The following is a 15283-nucleotide window of genomic DNA, read 5'->3' on the forward strand; positions in this document are numbered from 1 at the left end:
GGGGGAGAAGGGCCTTCGTCAGGGAGGTAACAAAGATCCCGATGCTCACTCTGACAGAGCTCTAGAGTCCCTCTGTTGAGATGGGAGAACCTTCCAGAAGGACAACCATCTCTGCAGCACTCCACCAATCAGGCCTTTATGGTAGAGTGGCCAGACGGAAGCCACTCCTCAGTAAAAGGCACATGACAGCCCGCTTGGAGTTTGCCAAAAGGCACCTAAAGGCAATCAGACCATGAGAAACAAGATTCTCTGGTCTGATGAAACCAAGATCAATACCAAGCGTCACGTCTGGAGGAAACCTGGCACCATCCCTGCGGTGAAGCATGGTGGTGACAACATCATGCTGCGTGGATGTTTTTCAGCGGCAAGGACTGGAAGACTAGTCAGGATTGAGGCAAAGATGAACGGAGCAAAGTACAGAGATATCCTTGATGAAAACCTCCTCCGGAGCACTCAGGACCTCAGACAGGGGAGAAGGTTCACCTTCCAACAGGACAATGATCCTAAATAAAATAACACTTAAAACCGTTTAAATAGGACTATATTCATTTTAGGATTTGTATTTATTTTGTATTTTCATGTAGATAAACTTGACCTAATAGCAGGAGTGTTTACTAATGATAATTAGCAATTGTTTTGCTAACTTTGTCTCTCTATTCAACTTTCTGCATCTCCTCCTCCTCCCAACTGATGATGCGCAAGGGTGTAGGGCGTGCTATAGGCTACGGCCCTACAGTAAAAAAAAAAAAAAAAAGGCTTGATGTGTGGACTATCTTTTCAACAATGCACATTTTCAGTGCTTGCTAGTAAAACAAATTGGACTTCTTTTAAAAAAGGTTGGATGTGTCTGACTCTTCATTAATTATTCAGCAGCAGTCAACAAGGTTGTGCAGGCTCTGAGGCCTATAACGCTCTAATGTTTGTGTCAAATGGACAATGTGCCATTCCACTCCAACCTGGCATGGTATAATGTGACAGAATTTATTTCTTCCTTTATAGCCCAGCTGTTTTTTGTTGTTGTTCAAATTATAATTATAATAGGTCCTCTCAGTATTGGAGACATCTTTCCAACACTCTCCCCCTCGATAATCAGCGTCGCTGATAAATGGTTTATGGACATGTTGAGTGTATTAGTTTCTATTTCTATTGTCAATTTCATCTTCATACTAGAGCAGAGCTGTCCCCGTCATACTTTCCATGTCAATTCATTATCTTACAGCCTTCTTTCAGAAAGCCCAAGGTAGGCCTAGGCTGTTTTTGTATAGGTTTTAAGGAAAGCTGAAATAGGGAGAATGACGGTGGAGATGAAAAGAGGAGAGGAGAGGGCAAAACAACACTGTTACCACTCTGCCTTGAAGGCTGTAGTTAGTCAGTGTGAGCCCTGAGTGAGAGAGGCAGCATGGAGACAGAAACCGTAAAAGCACAGGCACTGGCTAGCAGAGCAGCTGGCACAAGCCTCTCTTTATAGCTGCAGGCGAAGTGTGCGTGTGTGCGTGTGTGCGTGCGCGTGTGCGTGTGTTTGCGTGTGTGTTTGACACCGGTGACATGCTGAGAGGAACAGAGTCAGTGGGTTCGGCAGGGAGCAGATAATTAACAGAAAGGCATCCATTAAAATAATAATATGGGCTTTGAATCTCGTCGTTAGGCAGGGATCACATGGGTCAACGAGCCATTTACAGGCAGCATTAATGCCTTTTTAAAATGCCTGATGTCCTTTAATTGCCTTATAAAGTTATCCTTAGGCAGGGTTCTCTTTTAAAATGCCTTTTACCTAGACCATATGAGAGTCATAGTGGCAGGGATGGAGTAATTACTAGTTTGGTAAGAGTGAACGAGATGTAAAGAGCTGCTCAATGATGGTTCTTTGAGTAGTTACTTTCACCTGTACATCTCCAACTTTGGACCATATGAGCTCAAACTACCACTCCTCAATGTGTCTCAACCATATCCTCACTGTCCCCAGTCCCCTTGTACCTCTTCAACCACAGCCATCTCTTGACACATGCTGTCCCTCCAACCAAGTGTCCCTCCAATCTACCGTCCCCTTAAACTGTATGTCCCTCCAACCCACTCACCCCACCAATAGGCAAACCAATGTACTCCTCCGCCAATGATTTTCCGCCTCCAACTCCCCACCCATGCCCCCTTACATCACCCCTCGCAGTTCCGCAGGTAGTCACTTACTATGTGCAGCTCCAGGTAGTCTCCCAGTCCCTCTGCGCTCTCCACCCTGACCAGCACGGCCTCCTTGAGCTGTGTGCTGAATCCCACCGCCAGCCGGTCTGCCCGTGTGCTCGGCCGGTCGTTGGGGGGCCAGGTGTATGTGATGAGGGCTCCTCCTCTCCCGAAGATGTATGTTGTCCCAGCTGTGGACAGAAGAGGACCAATGTGTCATATATGATGGATACTATTCCATACACCTATATCATGTGGTGCAGCGGAAGATCAAATCCAAAGAACAAACTATCGAAAACAAAGCTTTGGTTTAAGGTAGGTGCTTGTCGTTGTCTGCTGTTGAGCCATAGCAGGTATGTCTTCCCTAACATGGCGCACACAAAGCAGTGCTTTCTGGGACAGAGCCTATTATCTCACATCAAAATCATTCCGTTTCTACAGAGTAACGTGGCAAGTCCAATTCCCCTTTCTCCTGGTTGTATTCTTCTGGCGCTGACTAATTATCGCTGCGTGGCAGGGGAGACAGAAGAGCAGGTGGAGAGAGGGAGGAGGAAGAGGAGGGAGGGACGAGGAAGAGGAAGGAGGGAGGGAAAGAAATTAGGAAAGGGGGTGACAACGAGGTGTGCGATGCGATGGTTGGAAGTGATGAAGTGCTTCTAKCCCTAGCGATTGCTTCTACAAACAGCATTGCTTGCTGTTTGGGGTTTTAGGCTGGGTTTCTGTACAGCACTTTGAGATATCAGCTCATGTACGAAGGGCTGTATAAATACACTTGATTTGATGAAGGCAGTGAGAGAACAGTTCGAGGCAGAGTGTTCGTCTGTTCCACCGCTACACCACTTTGCTCTGTTGTAGTGTTCCTGCTCAAAGGCATTAGGGCAGTTCAAGATGAGAGGAGATACATGGAAGGAAACTGCTCTAAAATGGCTGTCGGTATGAAGGCAGCCATGTTGTAGAGAGATTGAGGAACAGAGGCTGTAACAGTATCAGCAGCTCGCACACTCAGGTGCGAGTCCCCCCCCCCCTCTCTATTCGCCTCAGCATGAAGCACGTGATGCCTCAGCTCTCTGGGTCCCAGCCTTCCAATCTAATTTTCTTTTCTAAATAAACAAGATGCGTGACTGAAATACTATAACTAGCCCACAGCATGAAAAACCGGCTTAGAGGAAGAAGATGCACAACAAAGGGTTTCGATTTCTCCCCTCCTCTATCTGTCAGGGAAGAATGCAGGGCATTGTGGGATAAATGTAAATTATGATGATGGGGATGAGGATGAGGATGACGATGACAAAGAGTCATTAACACTAACACTAAATCAACACTACGCAATCCATAGACAATTCCAGACGTCATTCCCACAGCAAAGTTTAACAATCAATACCTCTCTTTCTTGATTTGTCAGGGTAGAATGCAGAGCATTGTCAATAAATGAATAGAAAGGACGATGGTGACGACCACCTCATACAAACTCAGCAAAAAAAGAAACATCCCTTTTTCAGGACCTTGTCTTTCAAAGATAATTTGTAAAAATGAAAATAACTTCACAGATCTTCATTGTAAAAGGTTTAAACACTGTTTCCCATGCTTGTTCAATGAACCATAAACAATTAATGAACATGCACCTGTGGAACGGTCGTTAGACACTAACAGCTTACAGACGGTAGGCAATTAAGGTCACAGTTATGAAAACTTAGGACACTAAAGAGGCCTTTCTACTGACTCTGAAAAACACCCAAAGAAACATGCCCAGGGTCCCTGCTCATCTGCCTGAATGTGCCTTGGGCATGCTGCAAGGAGGCATGAGGACTGCAGATGTGGCCAGGGCAATAAATTGCAATGTCCGCACTGTGAGACACCTAAAACAGCCCTACAGGGAGACAGGACCTGCACAGGATCGGTACATCCCATCATCACACCTGCGGGACAGGTACAGGATGGCAACAACAACTGCCCAAGTTACACCAGGAACGCACAATCCCTCCATCAGTGCTCAGACTGTCTGCAATAGGCTGAGAGAGGCTGGAATGAGGGCTTGTAGGCCTGTTGTAAGGCAGGTCCTCGCCAGACATCACAGGCAACAACGTCGCCTATGGGCACAAACCCACCGTCACTGGACCAGACAGGACTGACAAAAAGTGCTCTTCACTGATGAGTCGCAGTTTTGTCTCWCCAGGGGTGATGGTCGGATTCGCGTTTATCGTCGAAGGAATGAGCGCTACACCGAGGCCTGTACTCTGGAGCGGGATCGATTTGAGGGTGGAGGGTCCGTCATGGTCTGGGGCAGTGTGTCACAGCATCATCGGACTGAGCTTGTTGTCATCTCAACGCTGTGCATTACAGGGAAGACATCCTCCTCCCTTATGTGGTACCCTTCCTGCAGGCTCACCCTGACATGACCCTCCAGCATGACAATGCCACCAGCCATACTGTTCGTTCTGTGAGTGATTTCCTGCAAGACAGGAATTTCAGTGTTCTGCCATGGCCAGTGAAGAGCCCGAATCTCAATCCCGTTGAGCACGTCTGGGACCTGTTGGATCGGAGGGTGAGGGCTAGGGCCATTCCCCCCAGAAATGTCTGGGAACTTGCAGGTGCCTTGGTGGAAGAGTGGGGTAACATCTCACAGCAAGAACTGGCAAATCTGGTGCAGTCCATGAGGGGGAGATGCACTGCTGTACTTAATGCAGCTGGTGGCCACACCAGATACTGACTGTCGCTTTTGATTTTGACCTCCCCTTTGTTCAGGGACACATTATTCAATTTCTGTTAGTCACATGTCTGTGGAACTTGTTCAGTTTATGTCTCAGTTGTTGAATCTATTTACGTTCATACAAATGTCAAGTTTGCTGAAAAAAACGCAGTTGACAGCGAGAGGACATTTCTTTTTTTTCTGAGTTCATATTTAGAATATCTGCATCTCAGTTTACTCATATCGCAGTAAATCAACACTACATACTCTATTAGCAATTTAATTCCAGATGTCATGCCCAGAGCGAAGAGATTAACATCTCTTAAATTCAACACCTCTTACCACCGTAATAGCACAAACTCAACAGCTGCAAAGTACCTTTTGCCAAATAATCTTCAAAGAAACTTTATTTCCACTTCCCCCTCTAAGTGTATGATTTTTTAGTCCTTGTCCTGTGTGGTGGCAGGCCGGCTGTCTACAGAAGTGGTGGCCACCTGCTGTTAAGGCGACCCTGCAGCAGCCCACTAAGCGAAGAGACAAAGAGGTGACGAGGCATCTAATGAGGTAGTCTGGCAGGTTCTCCCTGACTGAGCCCACGTCTTAGTGTTTCAGAGACACCCAACACCTGCTCCAGGTCTGCTAGACCACTGGTGCAGAGACAATGCATGCAGAGCCATGCTAACCACCAACCACCTCGCCCTTTTCTACACACAAGGGATGGGGTAAGAAAGAGGTGTAGACGTGAGACGTGGAGGGAGATGGAAGGGGTAGAAGAGGGAAAGCGAGAGGAAATGATAGAAAAAGAGTGGGAGAGGGGAAGCGGGAGAGAGAGAGAGAGAGAACAATAATACGAAAGAGATAGGAAAGAAGAGAGAGAGAAACTAACCATATTTCCATCCACGGTTTTTATGCGAGTACAGTCATACCGTATACAAATCCCGACAGCTGGGATGGAAACAGCTGAAACGCCTTTAAGCACAAATATTGATTTAACGACCATCATAATAACGTTGGAGTCACTCGGTGATATGGTGTGTGGTCCTTCCACTAGGACTCGGGAAACCATMCAGTTTATTAGGCTGCAGATGAAATAAGTTATGATGAACTTCACAGYGMGGTGAAAGTGCAAGTTGATCTCGATGCTCCTTTCCAATAAATATCGAGGGTCTCATTCTGGTGACATGATGATTGTTGCTTGACTGTCGTTTGACAAATACAAATATTATCCATAATAATCGTGTAGATTAGTCTACCCACAGTGTATCTGTGAGCTGTTGGCTGGAGCGCAGGTGTCAAAACCAGAGTAGACACATTTGCTATTTAACTATCGGTAGAGATGAAAATGCGATGGAAACACATTGAACTTRATATTTTTATTCGGTATACGAAAACTTATGTGAAAAAGTAAATTTTGTGTGCACTACGTCATCACTCACAGATTCTTTTTAAATCCACAACAAGTCCGTTTGGTGGAAACACACCACTGGTGGGAAAATGCGCATATTTTCTTTATGCAGATTTTTGAATATTTGCATGAAAATCTGCCGCCAATTAGACGGAAGCCTAGCTACCGAGAGAGATAAAAAGAGATGGAGGCAGTCCGAGAGAGAGTCTGAGCTATCAGCATAACTCCCTAAGTATCCGCACTACCCATTTGATACTTAAGACTGGAGTTAAAACTAAATGAATAAGGCCTTGGGAGACTTCCTTCGGCAAACAAAACTCGGGGTAGACTATGGATTTTCCACTGACCTTGACCGGCCTGCCTCTAATCAAGCAATCTGTTCTCTCTGTTTCACTGGAATAACAATAATGATGGAAACGCACCGTGGCACTTATGTTTATTTTGCAGACTGAAAAAAGAGCTAAATATTGAATGAGTTTGTCCAATTAGCTCGAGTTGTGATCGATGTCTGCCAATCAATGCTCTCTACCTGGAACAGAGAGGCATGAGGATAGATCAAACATCTCAGGATGCCCGTTGATTATTATTTCCATTTTCGGGGCCAAATTGGTAATTTGATTGGAAGAAAAAGAACATTTTGTTTTTGGTCGTGGCCGGTGGAAAAATAATCAGAAAGCGCCCCCGAATCAAAAGTGTAATGGAAAAGCAGATTGATTTTAATTTTCCCTATACAGGGCAGTTGGAGTGTGTCGTGTGTGTGCGTGGTGGGGTTTGTTATATTGGACACTCTCTGTGAATAGCCATTGATGTGGGCTAAAGCAAAGCATTCTGGGACACTTTTTCCCCACAACAGGTATAAAATAAACAGGTCATCACAGACACACAGCAAGACGGCAAGACCACACTAGATGTCTTTCATCCCCGACAGACCAACGTCTACTGCGTTCAGCCATTAACACGATGTATAACACTGTGGCTTATGTCAAAAGACTTCATTCATTTCAATGTTCTATGTAATTGTGTGATTCAGCCTTTCTGATGATTCACAGTGACGAAGGACACGTTAATCCTGTAGCTGGAACATGAACAACACTGTTTCTATATTTAATAGGGGCTAGACAGAGAAACAAGAAAGTGTCTCTTCAGACTCAGCCCTTAAACCCTCTCTGTCGTTGTTTCTGGTCATAAATGAACCACGTGGGTTGTTGGTGTAGTTAGTCCATGTGACAAAGGAGTTACACTGCTATGCAGATACCTTTTGAGAGCGGACAGAAACATTGCAAAAGATTGGTTCCGAAGAGAAGCTTCACAATGGTTGACTGGATATTGCAGAAAGGACATTGCCCAACGCGAACTCTGTTGATCTCAACACGAACAGATGCAACAGAAACACGCGCGCACACATACAGTACCAGTCAAATGTTTGGACACACCTAGTCATTCAAGGGTTTAATTTATTTGGACTATTTTCTACATTATAGAACAGTAGTGAAGACATRAAAACTATGAAATAACACATATGGAATCATGTAGTAACCAAAAAAAGTGTTAAACAAATCCAAATCTATTTTATATTTGAGATTCTTCAAAGTAGCACCCTTTGCCTTGATGACAGCTTTGCACACTCTTGGCATTCTCTCAACCAGCTTCACCTGGAATACTGTTTCATCAGTCTTGAAGGAGTTCCCACATATGCTGAGCACTTATTGGCTGCTTTTCCTTCATTCTGTGGTCAAATCAAATCAAATGTATTTATARAGCCCTTCTTACATCAGCTGATATCTCAAAGTGCTGTACCGAAACCCAGCCTAAAACCCCAAACAGCAAGCAATGCAGGCGTAGAAGCACGGTGGCTAGGAAAAACACCCTAGAAAGGCCAAAACCACCTAGGAAGAAACCTAGAGAGGAACCAGGCTATGAGGGTCCAACTCATCCCAAACCATCTCAAATGGGTTGAGGTCAGGTGATTGTGGAGGCCAGGTCATCTGATGCAGCACTCCATCACACTCCTTCTTGGTCAAATAGCCTTTACATGGCCTAGAGGTGTGTTGGGCCATTGTTCTGTTGAAAAACAAATGATAGTCCCGCTAAGCGCAAACCAGATGGGYTGGCATATCGGTGCAGAATACTGTGGTAGCCATGCTGGTTAAGTGTGTCTTGAATTCTAAATAAATCACCAACAGTGTCACCAGCAAAGCACCATCACACCTCCTCCTCCATGCTTCACGGTGGATCCACAAATGCGGAGATCGTCCAGTCCCTACTCTGCGTCTCACAAAGACACGGCGGTTGGAACCAAAAATCGCAAATTTGGATTTTCCACCGGTCTAATGTCCACTGCTCGTGTTTCTTGGCCCAAGCAAGTCTCTTCTTCTTATTGGTGTCCTTTAGTAGTGGTTTCTTTGCAGCAATGCAACCATGAAGGCCTGATTCATGCAGTSTCCTCTGAACAGTTGATGTTGAGATGTCTATTACTAGAACTCTGTGAAGCATTTKTTTGTGTTGCAATTTCTGAGGCTGGTAACTCTAATGAACTTATCCTCTGCGGCAGAGGTAACTCTGGGTCTTCCTTTCATATGGCGGTCCTCATGAGAGCCAGTTTCATCATACCGCTTGATGATTTTTGCGACTGAAATAGGGCTATCTTCTGTATACCCCCCTACCTTGTCACAACACAACTGATTAGCTCAAACGCATTAAGAAGGAAAGAAATTCCACAAATGAACTTTTAAGAAGGCACACCTGTTAATTGAAATGCATTCCAGGTGACTACCTCTAGAAGCTGGTTGAGAAAATGCCAAGAGTGTGCAAAGCTGTTATCAAAGGGTGGCTACTTTGAAGAGTATAAAATATATTTGGATTTGTTTAACACTTTTTTGGTTACTACATGATTCCATATGTGTTATTTCATAGTTTTGATGTCTTCACTATTATTTTACAATGTAGAAAATAGTAAGAATAAAGAAAAACCCTTGAATGAGTAGGTGTGTCCAAACTTTTGACTGGTACAGTACGTGCTCACACACACTCACTCACATACACGCACACACACCTTTGGGCAGTTTGACAATCTACTCCAGCGACTGCCACTGATACAGGGTTGATTGTGTCAGATAGCTATTTCTCTGTAGGCCCATAAAAAAAAATGTAACTGCTGCGGGTAAGAGATTGGCCCATATTATCTAGCGTGAAAATAGTCTGAGGAAGCCTGGCCTTTTACTCTGATGGGGTGGGACAGAGTGTGTGTGGAATAGTGTGTGTATTTGAGTGAGTGTGTGTGTGTGTGTGTGTTTCAATGTGTGTGTGCAGTTCTCAAGCCCAATTTGATTGCATTGCAGAATTAACTTTCTGGTCCACCCCTATGGTGGCCACACTGCCTTTTAGATTCTGCTCTAAAGAGCAGTTTGACTTAACACTGACCATGACGACAAATGGAATTTAGAGAAAATAACACCTGTATCGCAATGGTATGGAGGCACAGGAGTGGAAACTCCATTGATTCTACAAACAAGTTTTGGGCTAAAATAATTCACTAGCTTGGTTTTTTGGCAAACTGCTCGAGACCCTGCTCTTTCACTGTGTCACAAAATGGAGGGAATGGGATAAAGGGATGTACGGGAGGATAAGCGAAGGAGCGATGGAAAGGAGGGAGGTCAGAGACGAACAGTTTTACATGCAGATAAGGGGAACTTCTCTCTGAGGGTTGATAGGTAGGACGTCGATAGGTAGCCCGGATACATTACCAGGACTGCTTATCGATTATGCCAAAAATGCACTTCTGCCTGATGACACGTGCGATAGCTCCGGGGGCGTCTCTGGAATGCCACATCGAGAGTGATAATGGGCCGATTACAAAGATGTAATCACCAACAGTCACACGCGCCCTCCTGAATCAAACCACACACACACACACACAACCCACTCCACCCACACCCCCCCCACCCTCCCACTACGCAGCTGCAGGAACATTCTTGCCGGGCTCCTAATAACCTGCCAATCAAAGATCCCGGGGCAAACAGAGGTTCAGCCCTTGGACTCTCCCAGTCTTAATTATTCCTCACATTCACAGGCTGCAGCACACCACACATTCACAGCGAATGATAGATTTTTGGGGGGGAAATAACGAGAAATGTGATATTAGCCAGGTTTCACCTCTGATTATGTCAATGGCGCGAACAGACAGCATCTTGGGGGCAGAGGGAGGAAAATGGTTCCTTCTACATGTGGCTCATTGGACGAACCAGAGTCAACGAGACACAGGGAAGAGTTTCAACGCGAGAAACCAACGTCTCTAGCACGGTGCCATCATTATTATGCAAGACTCTGGAAAGGTCAGGAGACTTTGTTCTTCCCTATATCTGAGAAGATACACCCCTGTGGTGGTTGCCTCGGCGATTTGTGCTCTTCTTGTTAGCGCACCGCGGGGCAAATTAGCATTAACATCATACTAATTACCCTCCGGTGTAAGAAAACAAACGAGGGCTAATGACTTGCACCTGTCGCTCCATCTCTCCATTGGTGACCTTATGAAAAAAGCGTCTCACCTCGTTGGAACCAGCCTTATGAAAATTTGAGGGGCGTAAAGTTCACAATGCACAACAACACATCCATCACTCTATTATGGGAAAGAACTCACATTGAAAGGGTATTGGGATGGAGAAATGTAGGAAAATGGACTCGTCTTGTACTGTGGCCTAAATAACAAGTACTCAGCCGTATGGACGAAGCTAGCTCCTAGTGTCTATTTTGCAAATCATATTAAAATTAAAAGAGACTCTTGGCTCTCCCAGTAGCTTATAAAAGCGTATAGCTTATTGATTCCATAAATGAAATGAGCCTTAAACATCTAGGAACCGAAAGGTTGCGTGTTCGAATCACAGACAACTTTAGCACTTTTGCTAATTAGCAACTTTTTACTTACTACTTGTATCTACTTTGTAACTGTTAGCTAATCCTACCCCTAATCCTAACCCCTAGCCTAATTAACAATTAGTCACCGAGCCACCTAGCTATGGATGGAAATAACTCATTGGAATTCGCAACATAAATGTATTGCAAATTCGTAACATACTGTATCATACGAATTGTAATTCGTAATATACAGTGCCTTCGGAAAGTATTCAGACCCCTTGACTTTTTCCACATTTTGTTACGTTACTGCCTTATTCTAAAATGGATTAAATAAAAAAAAATCCTCAGCAATCTTCACATAATACCCTATAATGACAATGTGAAAATAGGTTTTTGAAATGTTTGCAAATGTATATATATAACAGAAAAAACGTATTTACATACGTTTCAGACCCTTTGCTATGAGACTCCAAATTGAGCTCAGTGGCATTTCCATTGAGCATCCTTGAGATGTTTCTACAACTTGATTGGACATGATTTGGAAAAGCACACACCTGTCTATATAAAGTCCCATAGTTGACAGTACATGTTAGAGAAAAAACCAAGCCACGAGGTTAACGGAATGGTCCATAGACCTCCGAGACAGGATTGTGTCGAGGCACAGATCTGGGCATTGAAGGTCCCCAAGAACACAGTGGCCTTCATCATTCTTAAATGGAAGAACTTTGGAACCACCAAGACTCTTGCCAGAGCTGGCCCCCCGGCCAAACTGAGTAATCGGGGGAGAATGGCCTTGGTCAGGGAGGTGGCCAAGAACCTGATGGTCACTCTGACAGAGATCTAGAATTCATCTGTGGAGATGGGAGAACCTTCCAGAAGGAAAACCATCTCTGCAGCACTCCACCAATCAGGCCTTTATGGTAGAGTGGCCAGAGGGAAGTAACTCCTCAGTAAAAGGCACATGGCAGCCTGTTGGAGTTTGCCAAAAGGCACCTAAAGACTCTCAGACCATGAGAAACAAGATTCTCTGGTCTGATGAAACCAAGATTGAAATATTTGGCCTGAATGCCAAGCGTCACATCTGGAGGAAACCTGGCACCATCCCTACGGTGAAGCATGGTGGCGGCAGAATAATGCAGTTAGGATGTTTTTCAGCGGCAGGGACTGGGAGACTAGTCAGGATCAAGGCAAAGATGAAAGGAGCAAAGTACAGAGAGATCCTTGATGAAAACCTGCTCCAGAGCTCTCAGGACCTCAGACTGGGGCAAAGTCTCAATGGAACAAGTCTCAATGTCCTTGAGTGGCCCAGCCAGAGCCCGGACTTAAACCTGATCGAACATCTCTGTAGAGACCTGAAAATAACTGTGCAGCAACGTTCCCCATCCAACTTGACAGAGTTGGAAGAAACTCCCCAAATACAGGTGTGCCAAGCTTCTAGCATCATACCCAAGAATACTCAAGGCTGTAATCGCTGCCAAAGGTACTCCAACAAAGTCCTGAGTAAAGGGTCTGAATACTTACAGTTGAAGTCGGAAGTTTACACACACCTTAGCCAAAGACATTTAACCTCAGTTTTCCTCAATTCCAATTGATCCTAGTAAAAATCCCCTGTCTTAGGTCAGTTAGGATCACCACTTTATTTTAAGAATGTGAAATGTCAGAATAATAGTAGAGAGAATTATTTATTTCAGGTTTTATTTCTTTCATTATATTCCCCGTGGGTCAGAAGTTTACATACACTCAATTAGTATTTGGTAGCATTGCCATTAAATTGTTTAACTTGGGTAAAACGTTTTGGGTAGCCTCCCACAATAAGCTTCCCACAATAAGTTGGGTGAATTTTGGCCCATTCCTCCTGACAGAGCTGGTGTAACTGAGTGAGGTTTGTGGGCCTCCTTCGCACATGCTTTTCCAGTTCTGCCCACAAATTTTCTTTTGGGATTGAGGTCAGGGCTTTGTGATTGCCACTCCAATACTTTGACTTTGTTGTCCTTAAGCCATTTTGCCACAACTTTGGAAGTTTGCTTGGGGTCATGGTCCATTTGGAAGACCCATTTGCGACCAAGCTTTAACTTCCTGACGGATATCTTGATATGTTGCTTCAATATATCCACATAATTTTCCTCCTCATGATGTCATCTATTTTGTGAAGTGCACCAGTCCCTCCTGCAGCAAGACACCACCACAACATGATGCTGCCACCCCCGTGCTTCACGGTTATGTTGGTGTTCTTCGGCTTGGAAGCCTCCCCTTTTCCCTCCAAACATAACAATGGTCATTATGGACAAACAGTTCTATTTTTGTTTCATCAGACCATAGGACATTTCTCCAAAAAGTACAATATTTGTCCCCATGTGCAGTTGCAAACCGCAGTCTGGCTTTTTATGGTGGTTTTGGAGTAGTGGTTTCTTCCTTGCTGAGCGGCCTTTCAGGTTATATCGATATATGACTTGTTTTACTGTGGATACAGATACTTTTGTACCTGTTTCCTCCAGCATCTTCACAAGGTCCTTTGCTGTTGTTCTGGGATTGATTTGCACTTTTCGCAACAAAGTACACTCATCTCTAGGAGACAGAACGCGTCTCCTTCCTGATCAGTATGACGGCTGCGTGGTCCCATGGTGTTTATACTTCCGTACTATTGTTTGTACAGATGAACGTGGTACCTTCAGGCATTTGGAAATTGCTCCCAAGGATGACCCAGACTTGTGGAGGTCTACAATTTGTTTTCTGAGATCTTGGCTGATTTCTTTTGATTTTCCCTTGATGTCAAGCAAAGAGGCACTGAGTTTGATGGTAGGCCTTGAAATACATCCACAGGTACACCTCCAATTGACTCAAATGATGTCAATTAGCCTATCAGAAGCTTCTAAAGCCATGACATAATTTTCTGGAATTTTCCAAGCTGTTTAAAGGCACAGTCAACTTAGTGTATGTAAACTTCTGACCCACTGGAATTGTGATACAGTGAATTATAAGTGAAATAATCTCTCTGTAAACAATTGTTGGAAAGAGTACTTGTGTCATGCACAAAGTAGATGTCCTAATCGACTTGCCAAAACTATAGTTTGTTAACAAGACATTTGTGGAGTGGTTGAAAAACAAGTTTTAATGACTCCAACCTAAGTGTATGTAAACTTCCGACTTCAACTGTACGTAAATGTAATAATTCAATTTAAAAAAAATATATAAATTAGCAAACATTTCTAAAAAACAGTTTTTGCTATGTCACTATGGGGTATTGTGTGTAGATTGATGAGGAAAAGGCTGTAACCTAACAAAATGTAGAAAAAGTCAAGGGGTCTGAATACTTTCCCGAAGGCACTGAATCATACGAAATGGATGATGGACATCCACAAATAAATACATACCATATACAAAATGTAACATATCATACTACGTTTACTATTAATGGTGGCTGGGATGGAGAGTACTGGCGAAGCCAGTGCAAGTGACCTTCAGTCTGAGACAAGGTTACAGGAAGTTATGGATGGAGAGGTAGTGGACGGAGTGAGGTGGGCGAGTAGATGAAGAAGAGAGAGAAAAAGAGAGTGAGAGAGAGGGAGATAGAGAGATAAGAGAGAGAGAGAGATGTATGTGCTTTTCATTCCTCTGTACTATATATTCTACAGACTGCAGGGCGTCCCACTTCAAAGGCGTTTGGGGATGAAGAGTGAAGAGATGAAAGGAAGACTGACGGACGGGTGCCCTGTGTGTGTGTGTGTGTGTGTGTGTGTGTGTGTGTGTGTGTGTGTGTGTGTGTGTGTGTGTGTGTGTGTGTGTGTGTGTGTGTGTGTGTGTGTGTGTGTGTGTGTGTGTGTGTGTGTGTGTGTGTTCTTGACTGCGTTTGTGTGTTTGAGTGAGTGTGTTGGGTCTGACACATGAACAAGATGAGCTTTCATGCGTGGGTCAATCAACATGGGGTTTGGGCTTCTGCACAGCTGTTCTAGATGAAAGCTGTTTGCCGTTGCTGAAGCCTTCATGAAAAATGCCCTGTGAGTGGAAACAATTTCTGGCCATATGAAATGCATTTTGCATCCCATTACTAAATATGGCTGGTGACTGAATTATCACTCACCCACACGGTACGGTAAGGAGATCCTGAGGTTCAGGTTGACCCGAGTGACCTCATCTACTGTGGTCACAGAGGGGTTAAAACCATCTAG

General features: G+C 44.3%; 1 protein-coding gene across 5 annotated transcripts in view; it reads right to left on the reverse strand.

Annotated features, from left to right (window-relative positions):
• Positions 1 to 15283, reverse strand: part of LOC111960288 (neurexin-2-like) — a 504177-nt gene that overhangs the window by 147320 nt on the left and 341574 nt on the right. For all 5 annotated transcript variants that reach the window (XM_023982225.2, XM_070437965.1, XM_070437964.1 and 2 more), the window contains one exon: positions 2185 to 2366. In XM_023982225.2, the coding sequence (XP_023837993.2) occupies positions 2185 to 2366 (182 nt within the window). The remainder of the gene's footprint in view (positions 1 to 2184; positions 2367 to 15283) is intronic.

This window comes from Salvelinus sp. IW2-2015, linkage group LG37, assembly GCF_002910315.2.
Source record: "Salvelinus sp. IW2-2015 linkage group LG37, ASM291031v2, whole genome shotgun sequence".
In the NCBI taxonomy this organism is placed as follows: Eukaryota; Metazoa; Chordata; class Actinopteri; order Salmoniformes; family Salmonidae; genus Salvelinus; species Salvelinus sp. IW2-2015.